At 38.7% G+C, this 19,378-nt stretch overlaps 1 protein-coding gene across 3 annotated transcripts in view; it reads left to right on the top strand.

Annotated features, from left to right (window-relative positions):
- Positions 1-2,785: 2,785 nt before the first annotated feature.
- Positions 2,786-19,378, top strand: part of cxxc4 (CXXC finger 4) — a 47,655-nt gene continuing 31,062 nt past the window's right edge. The window contains exons 1-2 of one of the 3 annotated variants that reach the window (XM_028451617.1): positions 2,786-2,918; positions 9,480-10,418. In XM_028451617.1, coding sequence (XP_028307418.1) covers positions 9,594-10,418 — 825 coding nt within the window. In that variant the 5' untranslated portion in view covers positions 2,786-2,918; positions 9,480-9,593. Of the gene's footprint in view, positions 2,919-7,374; positions 7,887-9,479; positions 10,419-19,378 lie in introns of those variants that run through there. The other 2 variants (XM_028451607.1, XM_028451626.1) reach the window with 2 other exon arrangements.

The raw sequence follows: 19,378 nt of genomic DNA on the forward strand, positions 1-19,378 counted from the left end.
CTGAACCAAATTTAAAGTGGCCGTCAGTCAAAAATAAGCAACATTTTAAGTTCCCATAAAATTGTTTTGAATTATCAAAAAAAACGTGTTTTCCTTTTTGGCATGTTGAAGGAGAAAGCATGAGAGGGAGCGAACGAGTAATATTGTTAATGCCATCAACCAATCAGCATCGAGTTGCAAACGCATGGAAGATTTTTGAGCTTTGATTGACAGCTCAATGTCCACAGAGATCACGTTTATAAGCTAAATGTGCTGCTGTTTTCAGGGTCTTCTCTGTCAGCGGCAACAAACAACTGGACAAACGAGACTGAGCTTGTGAAAATCTCTGGTTTGTGGGAAATTGACCGGAACACAGGACACATCGTACTGAGTTCCTCTTAAAATCTCAGTACATGACTGCTACGTACTGAGATACCCGTACTGGGTTACACTGATTTTAAAAAATAAAGTTAACTGTCTTTTACTGCAATGTATATTATAATCATGTTTTTTTGGAAAATAAATTATTTATTTTTGTATGGAGCTCCTTCTTGTCGGTGTCTGGTGATGGTGTGCCCTTCACCATGAAGAAGATTAACTTGTCTATCATTTCTTTGTGGCGTTGGAACCTCTCCTGCCTCGTATATTGAGCAGCTGTACATTTTTGTACAAGAAAAGGAGCCATTCAGTACTCGTCAAATAACATTAGCTTTGAACCTTAGCTTTGAAATTAAATTATTTATCTCAGCACGGTGGAAGTAGAAAAAAGCTAAGCGGAAGTAGTATAAATTCATTTTCCGGTAGTGCACATGCTCATAACCGATCTCAGACCGATGTGAACTCAGACCGTGACACTGGGACTGTCCTGGGTAAATCGGAACGTCTGGTCACCCTGCCTTAACCCTAACCGCTAACCTCTTACCTATACCTAACCTCACTAGATCCCTCCACCTAACCCAAAAAATGCCAACATAGCTTTAAAGGTGTCACAATTTTTCAAGAGGTGCCATAATTTACCGAACAACACTTAATGAAAGCTTATCCATGCTAATGACAGATAATGACAGCGTAATGTCAGCCTTATGTACAAAACTTCAAGTAAAGTATTACCAAAGATTTTGAGACGCATGCATAAAACGACTTTTGTACAAGTCATATACAGTCATTAGACTGTGAAATGATCAGAATAATTTTGTCTAGTTTGGTGATAATAATGTTTAGTTTGGTAAACATGGTTGTTTTGTACATTAAAAACTGAATAGCAGCGCTGGAAATGAACAAAGTTTCAGTGTCTGAGAGCGAACATCTGTTTTAAATAAGTTTCAAAACCCACTTGTTTACAACTGTAAAACATTCATCACGTAAGCGTTTGCTTGTTTTCTGCCCCATCAATTGCCATGTGTAAATAAATTCATCAAAGTGTAGCCTTTGGCAGCCTTTAGGCCTGTGTCACACCGCTCACCTGGAAGGGCTGTGTGACTTAGAAATGTGTCAGCAGAGCTGTCAGATTGTTTACTCACACATAAGCCTGTCTTAAGGTGGAATCCACGCAGGGACTGCTTTTCTCCTTAGTGGCATGGTGCCATTTAAAGTGAGAAGTGGAAGACAGCTGAAATGATTGCTAGCGAAACTGATTGATTGATATGCAAAGAAAAGTACAAAAACCTCTGATGGTTCAGCTAATGTCGAGTAAAAAGTTTGAACTAAATTATATAAGCAGACTTTCCAGCATTTAACACTTGACATGCTCACAGCGACTTTATCATAAGAATAGCAAATACATTGATTGTAACGTGGGTTTTGTGGGTGTTTGATTGGTTGGGGTTAATAGGTTTTAAATGATAAAACAAGTGATCAATGTCTGTGACAACTGAATGTTCTTGGTCCTACTGCCCTGATGAAACTCATTACTTTTTAGCTGTGAGTATGGGGTAAGGTTATTGTCAAAAGGTGCGTGCCTGCGTACGCATGAAATTTGTGCACCTGAATCACAGTTGAATGTATTGATTTAATGTCTGTGGATATGAATCTGACACAATAAATTACTGGCAAAATTACATCATGATGTCACAGCCATAATGTGTTGATTAAAGGTTCCATATCATGCTATTTTTCATCCATCTCCATTTGTTCTAAGAACCCCAAAAACATAGTATTTGAGGTTTATTTTCCCAAACTCGCCTGTTTTCCAGAGTTTTAGCCTCTGAAAAGTCACTTTCTGAGCAACTCTACACAAACAGGCTGATTTGCGTCCGACTTATGCATATTCATGAGTGGGCGTGTCTATAAACGGGACACTGACTTCCTCCTCCCCGCACGGTGACGTAGGGCCAGAGGACGGCCCGCCCTCCTCCCACCCACTCTGTAGCCGAGCTGATGCTGCTTTATAAACAGGAGACAGAGCGTGGGGGCGGGGCGTTCACCGGTACATACACAGACTGTAGAAAATACATACATAGCACTGTGTGAAGGATGCTGAAATGTTCACCTTCGTGGGCGTGTCTGTTTACATATCAATCACGGCAGAGAGCTTCCTGGAGGCGGGGCTTCTCCAGCTCAGCGCCGCGTCAAATTCATCATCAAAGTGGGAACGTGTCATCAAATTGGAGCGAGGTGTTTTGGCTCACCCTGCAGTAAGAAAGGAGCAAATCATCCTCTAACTAACGATTGAAGGAATCAATGAAAAAAACACTTTGGACATGTGTATGAAGCCCATATAGCACTTTATGATGTTTAAAGCACAGAAAAGTTGATTTAGCTTAACATGGGCCCTTTAAAGATCAGCCATGCAAATACTGTGTTTCAGGCTTGGACCAGTGGTGGCAGTAAAGCATCAAAATGCTGGATGTCAACTGCTATTTAACACAGGAGGTGTAGAAGAAGAAAAGAGACTTTGCGCCAAAATGTCACAAAACGCAGCAACAAGTGAACAAAATCAGGTAATGTTATTCTACTTTGTAATTCAATGCTTTTTTGCACAATATTATATTTTTTGCTAGGAAGTGAATTTCTGTAAGTTATTGTCTAGTTTTAGTCAACTGAATGACATTAAAATTGTGAAAATACAGGAAATAAGTATTTTTAAACTCACAATTAGCATTGATCAACCTGATATGGGATGTCATTAATGTTTGTAAATACAAACAGACATATTTGATGTGATCAATGCGAAAGATTACATGACCATATTATTGGTTTGTTTTTATTAGACGACAAAACTTAAATATATTTTGATATAGTTTACATAAACATGTATTTGATGAAAACTATGACGAAAAAGTTTAGTCAACAAAATGAACGCTTTATTTCAGCAGAAAAAAAAGTGGTTTAGGGTGTTTAGTTTCTCTTTAGTTGATACGTGTAATTTTGACATTAGTTTATTGTGTTAGATTCTGAATAATATCCACAATGCAACTGTGATTTAGGTGGACAAACTCTAACCTGGTCTTATGTGAGAGACTCAACTCATAACTTCATGAGAAGCATTAATATTTACAAAATTAATAATTATGGAATCTTAAGTAAAACTTTATTAATTTAACGTGACACACATGTTTTTGGAATAGATTAAGCTGGATGTAGCCTATATCAGTGGTTCCCAATATTGTTGGTCCTGTGTACCCCTTTTGCATTTTTGTCAAATCATGTGTACCCCCTCTTCATATCATATACCTTTCCAGAATTTCATATGATTTTTCATTTGTGGAACAGATGGCTCTCCTAAACCCTAAGTCTGTCTCAAACGTTCGTTCCCTAAATATGTCCAAGTACCCCCTGCAATGTGCTCCTCCTACCCCCGGGGGTACACGCAGGTATAAAGAGTACTGATGTATCCTACTGTCGTAGAAGTAATTTAACTTTTTTTAAATCGTACTCAAGTACAAGTACGTCATACATAAAATACTGAAGTACAAAAAAGTAGATTAATTAAATAGTACTCAAAGTACAAGCTACTAGTTACTTTCACCTCCCACGTTTCTTTTTTAAATCTTGCCACGATTCCTTGCATAGAGTAAACATCTCATGTAGAAGAGACCAAATCTTGCACAATTTGAACCTCATTTATTTTCCACAATAGCATCTGTATAAAATAAAAGGTTTGTCAAAATGTACAAAATGAAACAACACCAATAACAGGTCCTTTGCCATCATGGCCTTCATTTTTTTGTAGTTTCACAATGTCCGTCATCATTTTTAAACAAAATATTATAATTTATTCAGTAACGGTTGGGTGTAGAAATGTAACTAATTACTTTACTTCTTTTAAAACATACTTAAGTACAAGAAAAATTACTGATTTATAAATACACTAAAAAGGACCCATAAAAACAACTCAATTACAGTAACGTGAGTAGTTGTAATCCATTATTTTTATCTCTGGGTACACGCACCCCTATTTGAGAACCACTGGCCTATATCAAACCCATGGTTATGGAATCCCCCTGAGGAGAACATGCAAACTTAGATCTTGTGTCATATAGATGTACGGTTCCTATATGAGTGTTTCAGGGCCGGCCTTGCCGCTAGGCAACAAAGGCGGCTGCCTAGGGCACCAGATTGAACCCCTCAAAAAAATTCAATAAAACAATAATAATATAAAAAGGTATAATAAATGTGAAACACACCCATTACAATCACTGAACATGTTTTCTCTTAATTACATATTAATATTAAGTCCAGACGTGTGAAGTTTTAAACAACATTGGAGATGTTAGTGATTGTTTTATTTAATGCTTACAAGCAATCTTCTGCCCATATTTATGTTATTTTATTTAACTTTCTTTGATTTATCTTACCTCCCTCATTGCATTGCCTTTTTGCATATGTAGTAGTTCTTGTTCTATTCTATAATCTTCTATTGTGTTGTTTGCACATTGTGTTCTTTGGTTTTAAACACTTGTGTTGCTGACTCGTAAAAGCAAACAGGAAAGTAGAGATTTCCTTGCACTGAAACATTTGTATTTTATCTTAACTTTTGGTTGCACTGTTTTGCATTGTTTTTGGATTTTGCCCAATTGTTGTTGTTGTTCCCTCAGGACATTTGCACTATACCTGTAACTGTTCTATTGTATGTGTAAGTAATGTGTACACACTGGCCACAATTAAATGGGAGCTTTAATTCAGAATAAAAGTTAATTCCTCTTTAAACTGACCTTGTAAACACCTAATTCCAAATGCAAATTCAATTCCGAATGAAACTTCAATCCGAATTAGGTGGCTGGTATATTCCAAGTTAAATAATTCCTCGATCTTGTAAACACTTAATTCTGCTTTAAGTTAGTTCCGGTCGTTCTGTGCATGGGGAACTTGCTGCGATGACGCGCTGTTGACGACGTAGTCCAGGATGGCTTCCCGGACTGGAGCTAAGACTTTTTATTTAATAAGACATGGATATAAGGACAAGAGTGGATGGACGAAAGCATAAACATGCAGACACTCACACGGACATATTACATACATCAACATCGGCAAACGGAACAGGCTTCATCGGGGCATGAAGCACCAGAGCTTCACTAATGACGCGCGGATCATTATAAAGTTCTTCTTTCACTCATCGTCCTGTAGGGATGTAACGATTCACTTAACCCCCGATACGATTCGATTCACGATACTGGGTTCATGATACGATTCTCTCACGGTTTTTTTCATTTACAAAATGGGACTGTAGACAAATTTAAATTTAATTTAAAATACTGTATTATTTTCCTTATATTTTTCATTGTCAAAAGAATTCCTTGATAAACTATTCAAAACGATGCAATTTAACTAAAAATAAATCTTGAATTAAATACATAAAGGAATAATACAAATGAAAATGAAGCCTATTAATTTAAATTCTGGTTCTATAATAAACAATGCAAAACTGCATAATAGTTCTTTTTCTTTTAAAAGTGCAACTGAAAATGTATTTTGTGCCTTAACAAATGGACTTTAAAAAAAAAAAAACCCGTCATTGCACTGATTTACGTCATATTTGTTTGGACCAGCAGAGGGTGCTGGTAACCCAGTGGTTGGTTGGCATGCAGATATCTTGCAGTGAAGAAGATAAGCTATGCTAGCAGACAGAGCTAATAGAAAAACGTGACTTTTACAGATATTCAAGTAATATTACAGATATTCTTTCGGTGCTAAAGGGGTAATGAATCATTTATTAACATATTTAAGAGTAGAAGGCAGCCAGAAAGAAAGTATTAGCAAACTCCGCCCGCCGCCAACACTTCCTCTGCTGGTTAAAAAAAGTACTGCGATTCAATTGTCAGAAAATCGATATCAACCATGATACCTATGAATCGATTTTTAACTGCCTTACGATTAATCGTTACATCCCTATCGTCCTGTGTAGTGGAGGTAGGGCAGCTGTTGCATTAACTGCTGGCTTTGATTGACCAAAGTACGGTCGTCTGCCTTCTTTCTCCTCTGCTCTATCTCCTTCTCCTGCTCCGGGGACCAAAGTGAAACCGTATGTTATTGTCGAGCTGCTGCTTTAAAACTACAATCAAAATAAAAGAGAAAATGGTTCTTATTATGTGGTCTTTTATGTTGTAGCCGGAAAAAAAAAGGTTTCATGTGTGTGTGTTTTTTTTTCTTCTCGATCACACAATAAATTCGAGTCTTCCCAACCCCCAGACATAAAGCAAAATAGAATAAAGCTGAATAAAGCTATTTTCCAAGTAAACCTCAATTCGGAATTACTATTTCCATGTAAACACGAAACAGAACACTTTAATTCTGAATTAAAAAAACATCATGTAACTGTGGCCATTGTGTATAGATTTTAAAAAACAAACAAACAAACAAAAAAACTTTCTATTAATTTTTTTTTTTTTTAAATGTTAATTATTATAATTATTATTATTTGGTTGGGGGTGTCCTAAGGCATCTAAAGACCTAAAGTTTATCCCTGATGTGTTTAACTAAAGCAGTTATAATAAGTGCTGAAGGATGTGATCCAGGGACATCGCTAGATGATGTCACTTTAACCCAAAGCTCAGAGGCATCAACTCTTCCACTGGGTGAGTCACATGGATAAATGTGTCAGGCCCTGGGAGCTGCATGGGTGGCCAGCAGCAGGCGGGATTTCTAATGTGATGAATCCCGGAGGTCTTATAGTAATTATGGCTGTCGCTGGACTGAGGGAAAGCAAACCGACGGAGGCATTTTATCTTAATCACGGCTCAGCTCCATTCAAATTAATTTGACAAGTTTCCCATATCATTAAAAGACGCATCTGGGCTGATGACAACCCACTTCCTGCGCAGCAAACGTCTCATTCACTCACCGCGGGAGGAATTTATTAAGAATATCTTGTCAAAGAAGAAAAAAAAAAAAGGGGGAAATCGTAGCAGTCGGATGTTTTTCCCCCTCCCCATAGGTCGCCCATGAGCCATCCATCCATCCCTCCCACCTCTAGTGTTTCTATAGTAATTTCCAGCCAATGATCAGTAGGTGTCCACATCCCTGCTTCCTCACCTCAGCACCAATCAGCCACACACAGCGACAGGAGACACGGACCGAGCGGAGAGCAGGGCACAGCACAATAACAGGAGCGGAGACACGGAGACACCTCTGCGACGCACGGTCGCGTCTCTCTTCACCTTTTTTTTTTGGCTGATTTTGGACACTTTTTAAAACCCTTTTTTCACGTGACAAGAAAGTCGATGAAATGATCCTTTTGTTTTGGTCGCTGTGAACAAACACGCGCGCGCGCACAGAGAGAGAAGGAGAGAGAGAGAGAGAGAGAGAGAGAGAGAGAGAGAGAGAGAGAGAGAGAGAGAGTCTCTGGCTCCCTGTGTCTGTGCGTCCTCACGCATCTCTGCGTTATCCCCCACGGATCGCCTCGGCACCGATGTGTCGCCACACGGTCGTGGGCTGGTAGCGTCTGTGGAGCTGCTCTCTACGGTCACCCGGTAGGTGATGATGCTCTGTGTTGGTTCTCTGTCTAAGCCACGCGTTTCCGCCACTCTTCCACCTCCTCTATCATCAACGCATGACCTCTGATCTGATCGCTGTGTAATTAATGCCATGTTGGGGCTTTTCCTCCACTTTTCCCCTCCTCTCTCCCATCACTCCCCTTATTGTCTCCCTCCTGCTCCAAGTATTGAACATTTCTGTCTCTCTAAACTTTGTTTACAGGCTGAGAAATCAATGGCCGTGACTTGATTGCCTTTGGGCTGCGTATTTTCGCTCCAGGGGTGAATTGATTAAGTAATAATGACCCTGAGGAGGGCTCATCATTAAGCAGAGCAGGTTTGGTTTACGGGTGGCTGCAGCTTGTTTGGGATGCCACATTGACATTGAAACAAGACTCATGATTATTTATAACAGAAAAACAAAAATGACAAAGTTTACCTTCAGTAACATCTTGTCACATCATGTAACCATGTATGCACCCAAATCAAAGGAGGACTTTTTTTAAATTTTTTATTTTTTTTAATCATTTCACCTTAAGGTCTCTCCAGGTTCCATGTGCACGGTTTTTATAATCCATTCTTTTCATGGCAGCTGCTTGGTAGCACTATATATGGAAGTGATTTGAAATGCTTTAGTGTCCCATCAATGGATCAGCTTTGGCAATTAAGAGAGAAAGCCCAGAAAAAAGGTAATGGAAGTAGGAGAGATGTGTCTAATGGGCTTTTATCTGTGGAAACCAAATCCAGACAGGCTGGTATGGAGAGAGAGAGAGGGAGCAAATGGAGCACAACTATCTCATCTCTCTCTCTCTCTCTCTCTCTCTCTCTCTCTCTCTCTCTCTCTCTCTCTCTCTCTCTCTCTCTCTCTCTCTCCATACAAACACTGCCACATGTCCCATCCTCAGGCAGCTGACACTGTACTGGCCTGGAGCTCATGTTCTGGTTGTAAATTCATCACTGAGTAAATGTAATGGAGATGGCCATGAATGGACACCTGGAGGGTTGTTTACATGATGGACCACTGTCTTTACCTTAAGACAACGTCAAGAAAGAGGAAATTATTAACACGTTTGTCTCCTCTTAAGTTTTATTTTTTTTAAATTAAATGATAAAATAAAAAAGAAGATTTTGTATACTTTGCTTTTAAAACCTTACATCAGAAAATAGTATTTTTAATGACATTTTGATATTTTGGACTGAAAATGGGACTTTTAGGTTTTGATGAAACAAAGCCTTTGTAATGTGATGATTTAATTATTTTTTTCAATATATGTGACAAGAGATCTAAAAAAAAAAAATGTTGGAAGTGCGTCTTTTTCTGAAGCATGCTAATTATTTTTCCCATTATAACATTGTTGGTCTGTCAGAGCTATCGCATTGTTGTCACCAGACGAAGATCAGCTCTGACTTTTAGTGATAGAGCCATTATCAAACGTCGGGGTATAAACAATGTGTCAGAGAATCCTTCATATGTTTGGCTGTTATCGTGGAAAAATGAAAACTGATGAGGATGAAAAACATGTCCCATCTTTTATGTGTAGCCTAACTGTTGTTTCTTTTTCTTGTTTTTGTTTGTTTGCTTGGCTTCAGCACAGGAGAAGTCTGACCAGGATGCTACGGCGCTGTTTGTAACCAGCTTCAGTTTCACAAAGGCCAGCGTGACATCACTCTCATCTCCTGAACACTGACAACCAGCCCTCAGCGATGTCGACAATAAACAATGCGCTTTGCATTGAAAACGGACAAAGTGCAGATGTGTCTCTTTTACAAAAGGATAATCTTCAGGATGTTGGATTAAGCCAGCTTTTGGATTATAATGCAGAAATGGAAAGGTACAGGTCTTTTGCAAACTTTTACAAAACCAATGGTGCTTTTCCTCAGACTGCAAAGATTGCCCGCATCACAACGCCCATTTTTCCCAGTGCTAGAATTGGTATGTCCCCTTGGAACTGCGATAACGCCATGCTCTGGGGAAGGAAATCAGCGGCAATAAACCCTAATAGGACCAGCATGCATAGAAATGACTCCCAGAGGCCGGGGAAGCCTGGCGTGCCGCCAGAGACGCTGCAAATGGCAAATAATAATTTCCTCTCTACCTTATCCCCTGAACACTGCAGACCTTTAGCAGGAGAATGCATGAACAAGCTGAAATGCGGCGCTGCTGAAGCAGAGATAATGAATCTCCCAGAACGCGTTGGAACTTTTTCCGCTATTCCGGCTTTAGGGGGCATCTCATTACCTCCCGGGGTCATCGTCATGACAGCCCTTCACTCCCCCGCAGCCTCAGCAGCCGTTACAGACAGTGCGTTTCAAATTGCCAATCTGGCAGACTGCCCACAGAATAATTCCTCAGCATCCAGTGGAAACCCAGCGAAGAAGAAAAGGAAAAGGTGTGGGGTCTGTGCACCCTGCAGGCGGCTAATCAACTGCGGTGTCTGCAGCAGTTGTCGGAACCGCAAAACGGGCCACCAGATCTGCAAATTTAGGAAATGTGAGGAGTTGAAGAAGAAGCCAGGCTCGTCGCTGGAGGTGAGAGCCGGGGCTCTGCTTCCCCTTCTTTTGTTATTATCCCTTTGCACTCCAAAGCATTAACCTTTTCATCCAGTCACGTTCTAAGCCCTTGAAAATTGTTTCCATGCCCACCCACGCCTGAACATCCCCCCGGTTTCTCAAATCTGCCTACCCGCCTAGCCTAATTGGCAGTAATTAGGGGTGTTTGTGCGGAGCGCAAGCTGAGCTTGGCTCAGACACCCCTAATTGCTGCCAGTCAGGCTGGGGCTGGAACGCATCCGAACAACCCTGAGCTTGGCTCAGCTCCAAGCAGGGCTGGGAAATGGTTTTCAGCAGAGAGCCATCTCTCTCTGCACCCGGTCATTTTAACCAATTATGGAAACCGTCTCTGGATGCGGAGAATCAATATCCCACAAAGCCTCATCCTCCGACCACCAAGAGATGGCGAGAGTGATGGCAGAGCTGCTGATGGCATTTCTCTAAACATCCCCTCAAGTTTTTTGGAGGGAGGGCTGCCCACACTGATTGCTTCCCGCTGATCCTGTATGAAATGATTGTGCATACAGCAGGGTGGAGAGAAAGTCATTTCATGTCATGCCTGTGTCACCATGAGCACTTGTGGATCAATGTGGGGAGTGATGGATATGATGCAGGGAGCAGAGAATGACAAAGTTTTCATCACTTGGGTCAGAGCTTATACAGTATATTAAAAAGCAGAGTTTATTCGTACACAATCATGAGACGGGATTGTTTTTTTGTTTTTTAAATGTTCACTTTTAGGAATTTATTCATGCTCTGACATTTGGCTGAAGTTTATTAAGTTTTGTTGATGTGATTGTTCTTTCTTCAAGAAGAGTGTTTGCCTTTATTCAGCAACATTCATCCAAAGATAACCCTGCAAACACGCATTAGTCTATAAAGCTTCATATGAATGCAACCCCAGGGCCAGATCATTTACTAATTAACTGAGTGATTACATTTGGTGGCAAATTAGGTCAGGGATGAACTATTACCTAATCTTTTGATTGGGAAACACCACAAGGTTTTTGTAGGAGTGTAGTTATGTGGATATGTGAGGGTAAAGCCAATGTTTGTTTACTTTTGTAAAGTCGAATTTACAGTACCCGAATATATCTAAAATATTGATATAAAAGAAAAAAAAAGCATTTGAATTTGATTTATTGAGGTTATTTTTGAGGAACTTTGAATTTTTTGATAATTTTTTTTATTCAATTTTAGAATATTCTTCCTTCTCTAAAATTCCACACTACAAAATAAGTAATAAAAGTATGTACGAGTCGTGCTGATATCGTATCGAATCAATATCGATAACAGCCAATACTCAAGGATGCAATATAAGGATTATAGTAAAATCGTTGTATCGGGACACCTCTACTAATAACACTATTTGTTGTACTCAGTCACCTGGTGCTGTCCAAAATATTTCTGTAATTTCAGCCTTTCTCTGACATTTCAATCCTACCTAAAGACTGCTTTTGAAGATCAAGTACCTGTCAATAAGCTGGTTATGCTTCATAAATATTTAAACTTGGATACATGGTAATTTTATGAAACAAAGGTAAAATAATTTGTGAAATAATGAGGCTTTTTACTTACTCTGACTCCTTAATAGTATTAGTCAGTCATCTTCAACAAATGTGATAAAAACTCTGAAGATTGTTTAGTTTGAAGAAATATATTAAACAAGAAGAATGGGATATTTAAGTGCAGAATACTAGAAATAAATGCCTAACAGTACTTTACAACATCAAGAAAATGAATAAGGTAATATGTGAAACAAATTGTCTTTTATTTTCACACCACAGTCGTAATGTTGTCGTAAAAGTAACTTTATCATCAACATTTTATTCACATATAGTAAACCTGCAGATGGAATATAAGCTGTCAATCAATCAATCAATCAATCAATTAGGGCAGGGCAAATTTTTTTTTTAATTTTGTTTTATTTTACAGGCATGTTTCATTTTTTATTCACACTATGCTGAGATGCTGAGGGAAGAGTTTTTTTTAATTTATTTTGTTATAAAATCTGTATTTATCTGATTTCTTAATCAGAACATTTTAGCTCCTGTGAAGTTGCTGTTGCACTTTTTCTTAAACCTGAGTTAAAGCTTGAAATAGTTGAGATTGTTCTATGCATTTTAACTCTTGAGGACAATCACAGCAATAAAGTTGCACTTTTGACAATATATCTGATGTCTGCAGTCATTTTTAAGTGCACTGAAAAAAAAAAAATCAAAAATCGAATTGAAACTCAAATTTTTCTTTAAAAAATCGGAGAATTTTTTTAGGCAAAATTGCCCAGCCCTACAATCAATCAATCAATCAATCAATCAATCAATCAATCAATAGGCCATTTGTAATCTAAAACTATAAACCATCCCCTCTGCATTAGAATTTAAATGGTTTACATCAGCGATTCTTAACTGGTGGGTCGGGACCCAAAAGTGGGTCACAGGCCTGTACTGAGTGGGTCGCAGACGTCTGGTCAAAAAAAAATGAATACTTAATGCCTCTCATGTTAGACATGTCCTTTATTTTGAAACAAACTTTTCTTTTGGCAGGCACGCTGTTAAATGCATGTTGCACAGGAAAATATATAGATATATGTTTCAAAAAAGATTATATAGGTGTTTTCCATCCATCCATCCATCCATCCATCCATCCATCCATCCATTTTCTGACCCGCTTGTTCCTTTTTTGTGTATTTTCAACAGCTACATTTGGTTGGTTGAATTCTAAAAAAAATTCAGTGACCAAGGAAAAATGTGGGTCCCAAGGTGAAACCAGTTGAGAACTGGTTTACATTACAAAAATGTAAACACAAAATGTGATTTCATTTGATATTTTTAATAAGCTCTGTTTGTTGGTTGAATGGAGATGCTGCAGAGGTGAAAATGGCTCAGTTCTGATTGGTGTCCTCAACAGGTGTTCAGGAAGTTGCAGTTGCATTCATAAGCTATAGACAGACTCGTTTTTTTTTAGGAAAACACCTATTTAAAAAGAAGGGTTAGAATTACTAAGGGTGTGAAGTCCCACAAACAAACCCGTATGTGCTTTTAAAAGCTCCCAGACAGACTGACAGTAATTCATAGTATGGACTTCTCCATGTGGTAATTGTTATTTTGGACTGCGTCTGTAATCACAAGTGCACACTGCTCCGGAAATAGGTTTTAGTCTCAGGTTGTCTATGAGGTGTGAGGTTGTGCACAGGAACTGTTCTCTGTGTGTGTGTGTGTGTGTGTGTGTGTGTTAACCTGTTTTCACCCTTTTTGGAGACGCAAACACGCGCTGAAAGTGAAGTGGAAAATGTGAAGCATGACACGCTGCCTTCAAGGGTGCAAGAAGAAAACTGGGGTTTTGCAATGCAGGCTCACATGTGATGAAACACACGGTCACACGTACATCTACAGTCTACCAACGTAGTCATGAGCAGGCACACGCATGCACACACACACAACACGAGCCAAGTGCGCTCATTGCTTAGGATGAGATGATAAGCTACTGGCAGCCAGTTAGATTTGGCTGTCAGTGTTTTCCACAAGGGAATCACCCTGAACTAATTATATCTTAAGCAGCGGTGGAAATGCAAATCAGAATTTTACTCACACCCCTGAAATCGGAGAGCCAATTTAATCTAATACCCCCTTTAATTTAGCGCGCTAATGCAAGGCCCTAGAGAATTGCCCTGTGTCACTGCTGTGCTGTTCTGAGCAGCTTCTGCTCCCTCTCTCTCTCTCTGTCTGTGCTGCTCGTCGGCTCCAGGATGGATTAGTCTGGCAGATGAAGCTCGTCTAACCTAACATTTCCCCAGCATTTACCTTCACAGAGCCTCAGCTCAGATGGCCCACAGGTCCTTCATTAACTTTCAAAAGCACTACCCGTATGTGAAAAAAAGCTGCCTCTTCCCCTCTGTTTACCGCACGCTAACTTTTATTTCTGCTCAACTTTTCATGGAAATGCCTAAGCTTTTGTCTTTCTGAATGATGCAAGATCGTCAGTGAGGTTACAAGACGCCCAGCAGATGGTGTTGCTCAAACAATCAAGAAATACTAAAATATACTGACGTAGTGTGAGGGCAATCCTATACTCTTGATCATTTCCCAAAGCAGATTTTTCCTCTTTCTGTGCTCTGCAACATTTAATAAAGCGATTAGGTTATCGAATTTATCTTCCTAAGGTTGTTAAAAGTCTCCACACCCTTGTGTAGGGAGTAGTATTACATTTTGCTATGGTTTAGGGAGTTTGTTGTTTGGTCTTGATGTGATTTCTAAGTACATTTATCAATACCTTGACCTCTTCACAATGGCACAATTAAACCGTAGCTTTTCCCACAGTAGCTTTTTAAACCGAATAGGATAAAGTAATTGTAACAATTATGAATTATTGTTGGGGCTGGACAGAGGTTAAAACTTTGTGCCTCACATAAGAAGGCCCAGGGTAAGTTGGAATGAACTATTATAGAGTCAATTGATCAAATACATAAATATGGTATTAATTCAATTCAATTTTATGTATATGGCACTAATGAAAACAATAAGGCGTCACATGCTCGTCATAAAATAAAAAAACTGTTAAGAAAAAAACCCAACAATTCCACATGAACATGTATCAACAATGGTGGTGAGAAAAAAGTCCCTTTTAACGGTAAGAAATCTGGATTATTCCAATTTTCCTGCTAAACGTCAAAACACTTTTCTTCATCTATTGAGCCTTTTTGAAGCTAAAGTAGTCCATAACATTAGTAAAACCAGAACAGATCATATAAAGGCACCTTTAAAGGCTTTTAGGGGAACTTTACCAACATGTAAAAAGAAAAGACAAGAGTACTCAGAGTAGGAGTGGGACAATATCTCAATATGGCGACGTATCGCAATATTTTTTCGCACGATCAATTATCGATATGCTCGTGCTAAGTATCGATTAAAAAATAAAATAAAATATAAATATATATATATATATATATATATATATTTTTTTTTTTGAGATTTAAGATTAATTTTATTATTTTCAAAACTTTTTCTGCTTTTTCACTAAAATGTGCAGGTAGGTGTTCACAGAAATGTTATCACTGTTTGTTGAAGGAACCAATATATTGTTTACTGGAATGTTACACTATAATGGTGTCAGTGTTCATAGGACACTTTTTCAATGTATTGTCTTTCAGAGATATAAAATGAAAAAAATATTTTTTCACTTAATCTTTTTTTTTCTTATTAAGTCATAAATTATCGTAGATTGATTTCTGACCAATGTATTGATAATCGCAGTATCGCCATATCGTGAGATAATCGTTATCGTGAGCTGCGTATTGTATCGTGAGGTTCCCACCCCTAACTCACAGAGCACTAACTTCCACCAAGCTCCAAATCTCCTCTAGGCCAGATATTGGCAGTGGTCTTGATCAGTGATCCTGGTACCATGATCATTCACAATCAAAAGGCTTGGAAGAAATTTGTATCTCCATTAATGATGATACAGTAGGTCCAAATGTATGGCCACCCCAGGTTTTTTTTGAAAAACTACGATGAAATGCACATCAGCATCAGATCCGGATGAAACTCAGTGGGGTAACTGAGGAACTGCAACCCGACATAACTGAGTCAAATTTCATGAAGATCTGTGAATTATGAATCGAGACAGGGATTTTTCAATTTTTGAGACTGTTCCGGAATCAGTGCATTTATCCGGATGAATGGAATCCATCTGTCTTTTGTTAAAATTTTGTTTTTACTTTGATGTAATCCTGCTAACAGACAAACAATCAATAAATAAATGCCAGTGAAAATCTCAAAAATCTGAAAGTGATTTACAATACTGAGGCATTCCCAGCTCCCTCCAGAGTTTGATCATCTTAGATGTACCGGTAATAGCAGAGAAATCCTATGAATATGGGTCGATTTGTGCTTCTTTTGTTAGTCTTCTAATTTTTGACAATACCTTTGTCCGATCTCTCATTCATTTAGGGCTTTAAACTTCTCCTGAGTTTGCCTGCTGCTATCGCTTAGCAACACGCTATTTACGTCCATTCATTGAAACGATCAATGCACTACATAGGCGTCCATTAAGTGCCTGTTCATAAAGCCATCCATGGGATGATTAGGAACAGATTTTCGACTTTTATTAACGTGAAAGCACATCTTGGTTATGTTTGTCTGTCACCAATATGGATTTTACGGCTCTCGTGACATTTTCTTTGAAACTGAAACCACAAGATTTAGAGATTCATGGTTTCTGTGATCAGATCAATGAAATTATGAATGAGTTACTAAGGTCTTGAAATGTCTCAATATGATTTTGAAAAAAAAAAAAAATGTTCTTGTGACAATTCAATCTGGAAATAAGACATGAGCTGACACTCCTTTAGAGCCGACTCACACTCGTCGATCCGAGCCTTGCCCGAGAACGTTTGTTGCTGAAAATACAGATTATTTGACTAGTGTGAGTAAAAGTGTGCCATTGGCACCCCACCGTTAGAGAGGTGGGCCTGAGCATGACCCGCATGGTCGAGCTTACACGATAATGTACGCAACGTAGGAGATAGGGTGATGCATCATAAATAAACAACAGTCATTTAGGTGTGAGCCACGTTTTCAGGCTTGTTCTCCATCTCTCTACTGCAACTATATTATTGGCACAACTTCAAAAATCGGACCTGAACACACAAATATCAGCGAAGTGAATTCGCTATAGCACTACTACTGCATTGCGGAAAGTCCTGTGATAAGTGTCTTTCTCCTTTTCACTGTTTCCTTGTATGTTTGTCTTTTTGATGGGGATCCTCTCTGGATAGATCATTGCCATAAATATAGGATTATGCCACAGATCAGGGGCCTATGTTTACGAGCCACCGAAAAACATAACATTTGTTAATTTTGTGGTCTTTTAGTTCTAACGTGGATGTGTTGAGAAATGCTCTGGCATTTGTTTAAATTAGAAGAGTATTAATCTCTGATAATCACCCACAGAAATGATGATTATCCCTTTAATTGCACCTGTTTGTATATGGGATTAATTTGAGAGGTTGCGAACCTATTGTGTTAAAGCTAATATGTTTAAAGACATGGATAAATATTGGAAATTTGTGCATGTTGAGCAGTCAGTATTTATCAAAAGTGGTCCAGAAAAATAAAGCATTAAACTGGTGACATAGTCTTTTGTGGTGAAGGTTCAGCGATGAAGACCAGCTGCTGTAGATCCAGAGGCTAATGTTTTTATTGTCGACTATCAGCGGTTCTGATGGAAAAGTTTCAGAATACTCAGACATTTTTCTGTGTATGACACAGTATTAGGATGGGAGTTTCTGTGAGATTGTAATTAGGGGAAGACAGCCTAAACTGCCAGGAACTTATTGTTATCCTGCATGTTCTTCTACTTCTTCTGAGAAAATCTGACTTCCCATGCACAAACAATTACCAAATTTTGCACAAAGGTCCAGCCCCAAAACCTTTGTACATTTTAATATATTTCAAATTTTTTTTTTTTTTTTTATCAAGAACTCCTTACACAATTTTTGCTTAATTGACACCAAACTTGCGTTTGCGGACAAACTGTGCTGCAGTGGTTTAAATACAGTGCTGTGACTAACTCTAACCAATGGGAAGCATGGAACATGATCAGCTGGATGATTAACTGAATAAGGAGATGAATGCTGTCAGTTGTTAACAGCTACTTTGAGCTGATGGGGCTGGCTAACTTGATTTCCATTTAGAGGTTGACCGATTGGGAGGCCGATGCTGATACCGATTTTCAAGATGGCCGATATCTGAGGCCGTTTTACTTATCTCACTCTCACTTTAAAATAATGAACCCTTCCCCACCCTTTCCATTTCCTACCTTGAGTCTCTCCTCCCTGTTCCCTTCCCCCTCACTTAGGTGCAACACTGCCCTCTCTTTTTATATCATCCCTATAATAAAGTGTTTCTTGCCCTTCCTTATGGAGGGCTGGTGATGGGTAAAAATAAATAAATAAATACGAAATAATAATAATCTATTTTTTTTTTTTTTTTTTTTGGCCGATCTTGAAAAAAGTCCATATATCGGCGATATATGACCAACTGGTGACATGTAGGTGGCAGTAGTGCACCTTTGGATGAAAGATCACCCGTGATGGGCAGAGCTCAGAGGGAGAGGAAAGGAGTTTGCAATACAGAAAATGGAGCTGCAAAAATTGATGCTGAAGCTCACAGCAGCGCACACTGGACCAGGGCATGTATGGAACTAAGTGGACTATTGAGAGTATCGCGATGGTGAGAGAAAATGATAAAAAAAACAGGGCAAGCGCTGACACTCGGCATGTCCGGGAGAATGACGGGGGAGAGACTTGGAGGATGGCCAAAATACAGTAAGCAAACCATTCAACTCTGACCCAGATAGCAAAATAATAATAATTTTGCCATCAAAAGCCCGGTTTCAGTATTGAACCAATGTTGAGGTGTCCCAGCTTTTTGTCAAAAACTGGCGATTTGTGTGAAACTTGCCTCTATTCAACTGCTGATTATGGAAGAACGAAACAAGCTAGAAACAGTTATTTGTTCTGATGAAAGTAGAGACTTTAATCTTTCAGAATCTGGTTTCAGATTTCAGATTGTCATAGTACAAAATATTCTGTTGGTCTTAAAAAAAATCTGTGAAAATCATCTAAAATGGGGTTGGCTGCTCTGAAAAGGGCTGGCAGTGAATGAGTTAAAAACAAATGACGAAATGCAGTCTCAATGCATTATTTGTATTTCCTGATTTTTGTGTTAATAACTGAATTTTTGACAGCAGTCTTTACATGCTATTATCTGTTGTCCTGTTTTGTCTAAAATTGCATGGCCTCGACAATTGCTGTGCAGCAGCTATACTTGTTTGTTTTATTTTGTCAAATTTTTGTTTCCACGATATGTACCTCCTGATATTTGTGGTAGTTTTGCTTAATAATTTCTTTTTTACATTCTAGCATGTCATTATAGGAT

Source organism: Gouania willdenowi, chromosome 1, assembly GCF_900634775.1.
Source record: "Gouania willdenowi chromosome 1, fGouWil2.1, whole genome shotgun sequence".
Classification (NCBI taxonomy): Eukaryota; Metazoa; Chordata; class Actinopteri; order Blenniiformes; family Gobiesocidae; genus Gouania; species Gouania willdenowi.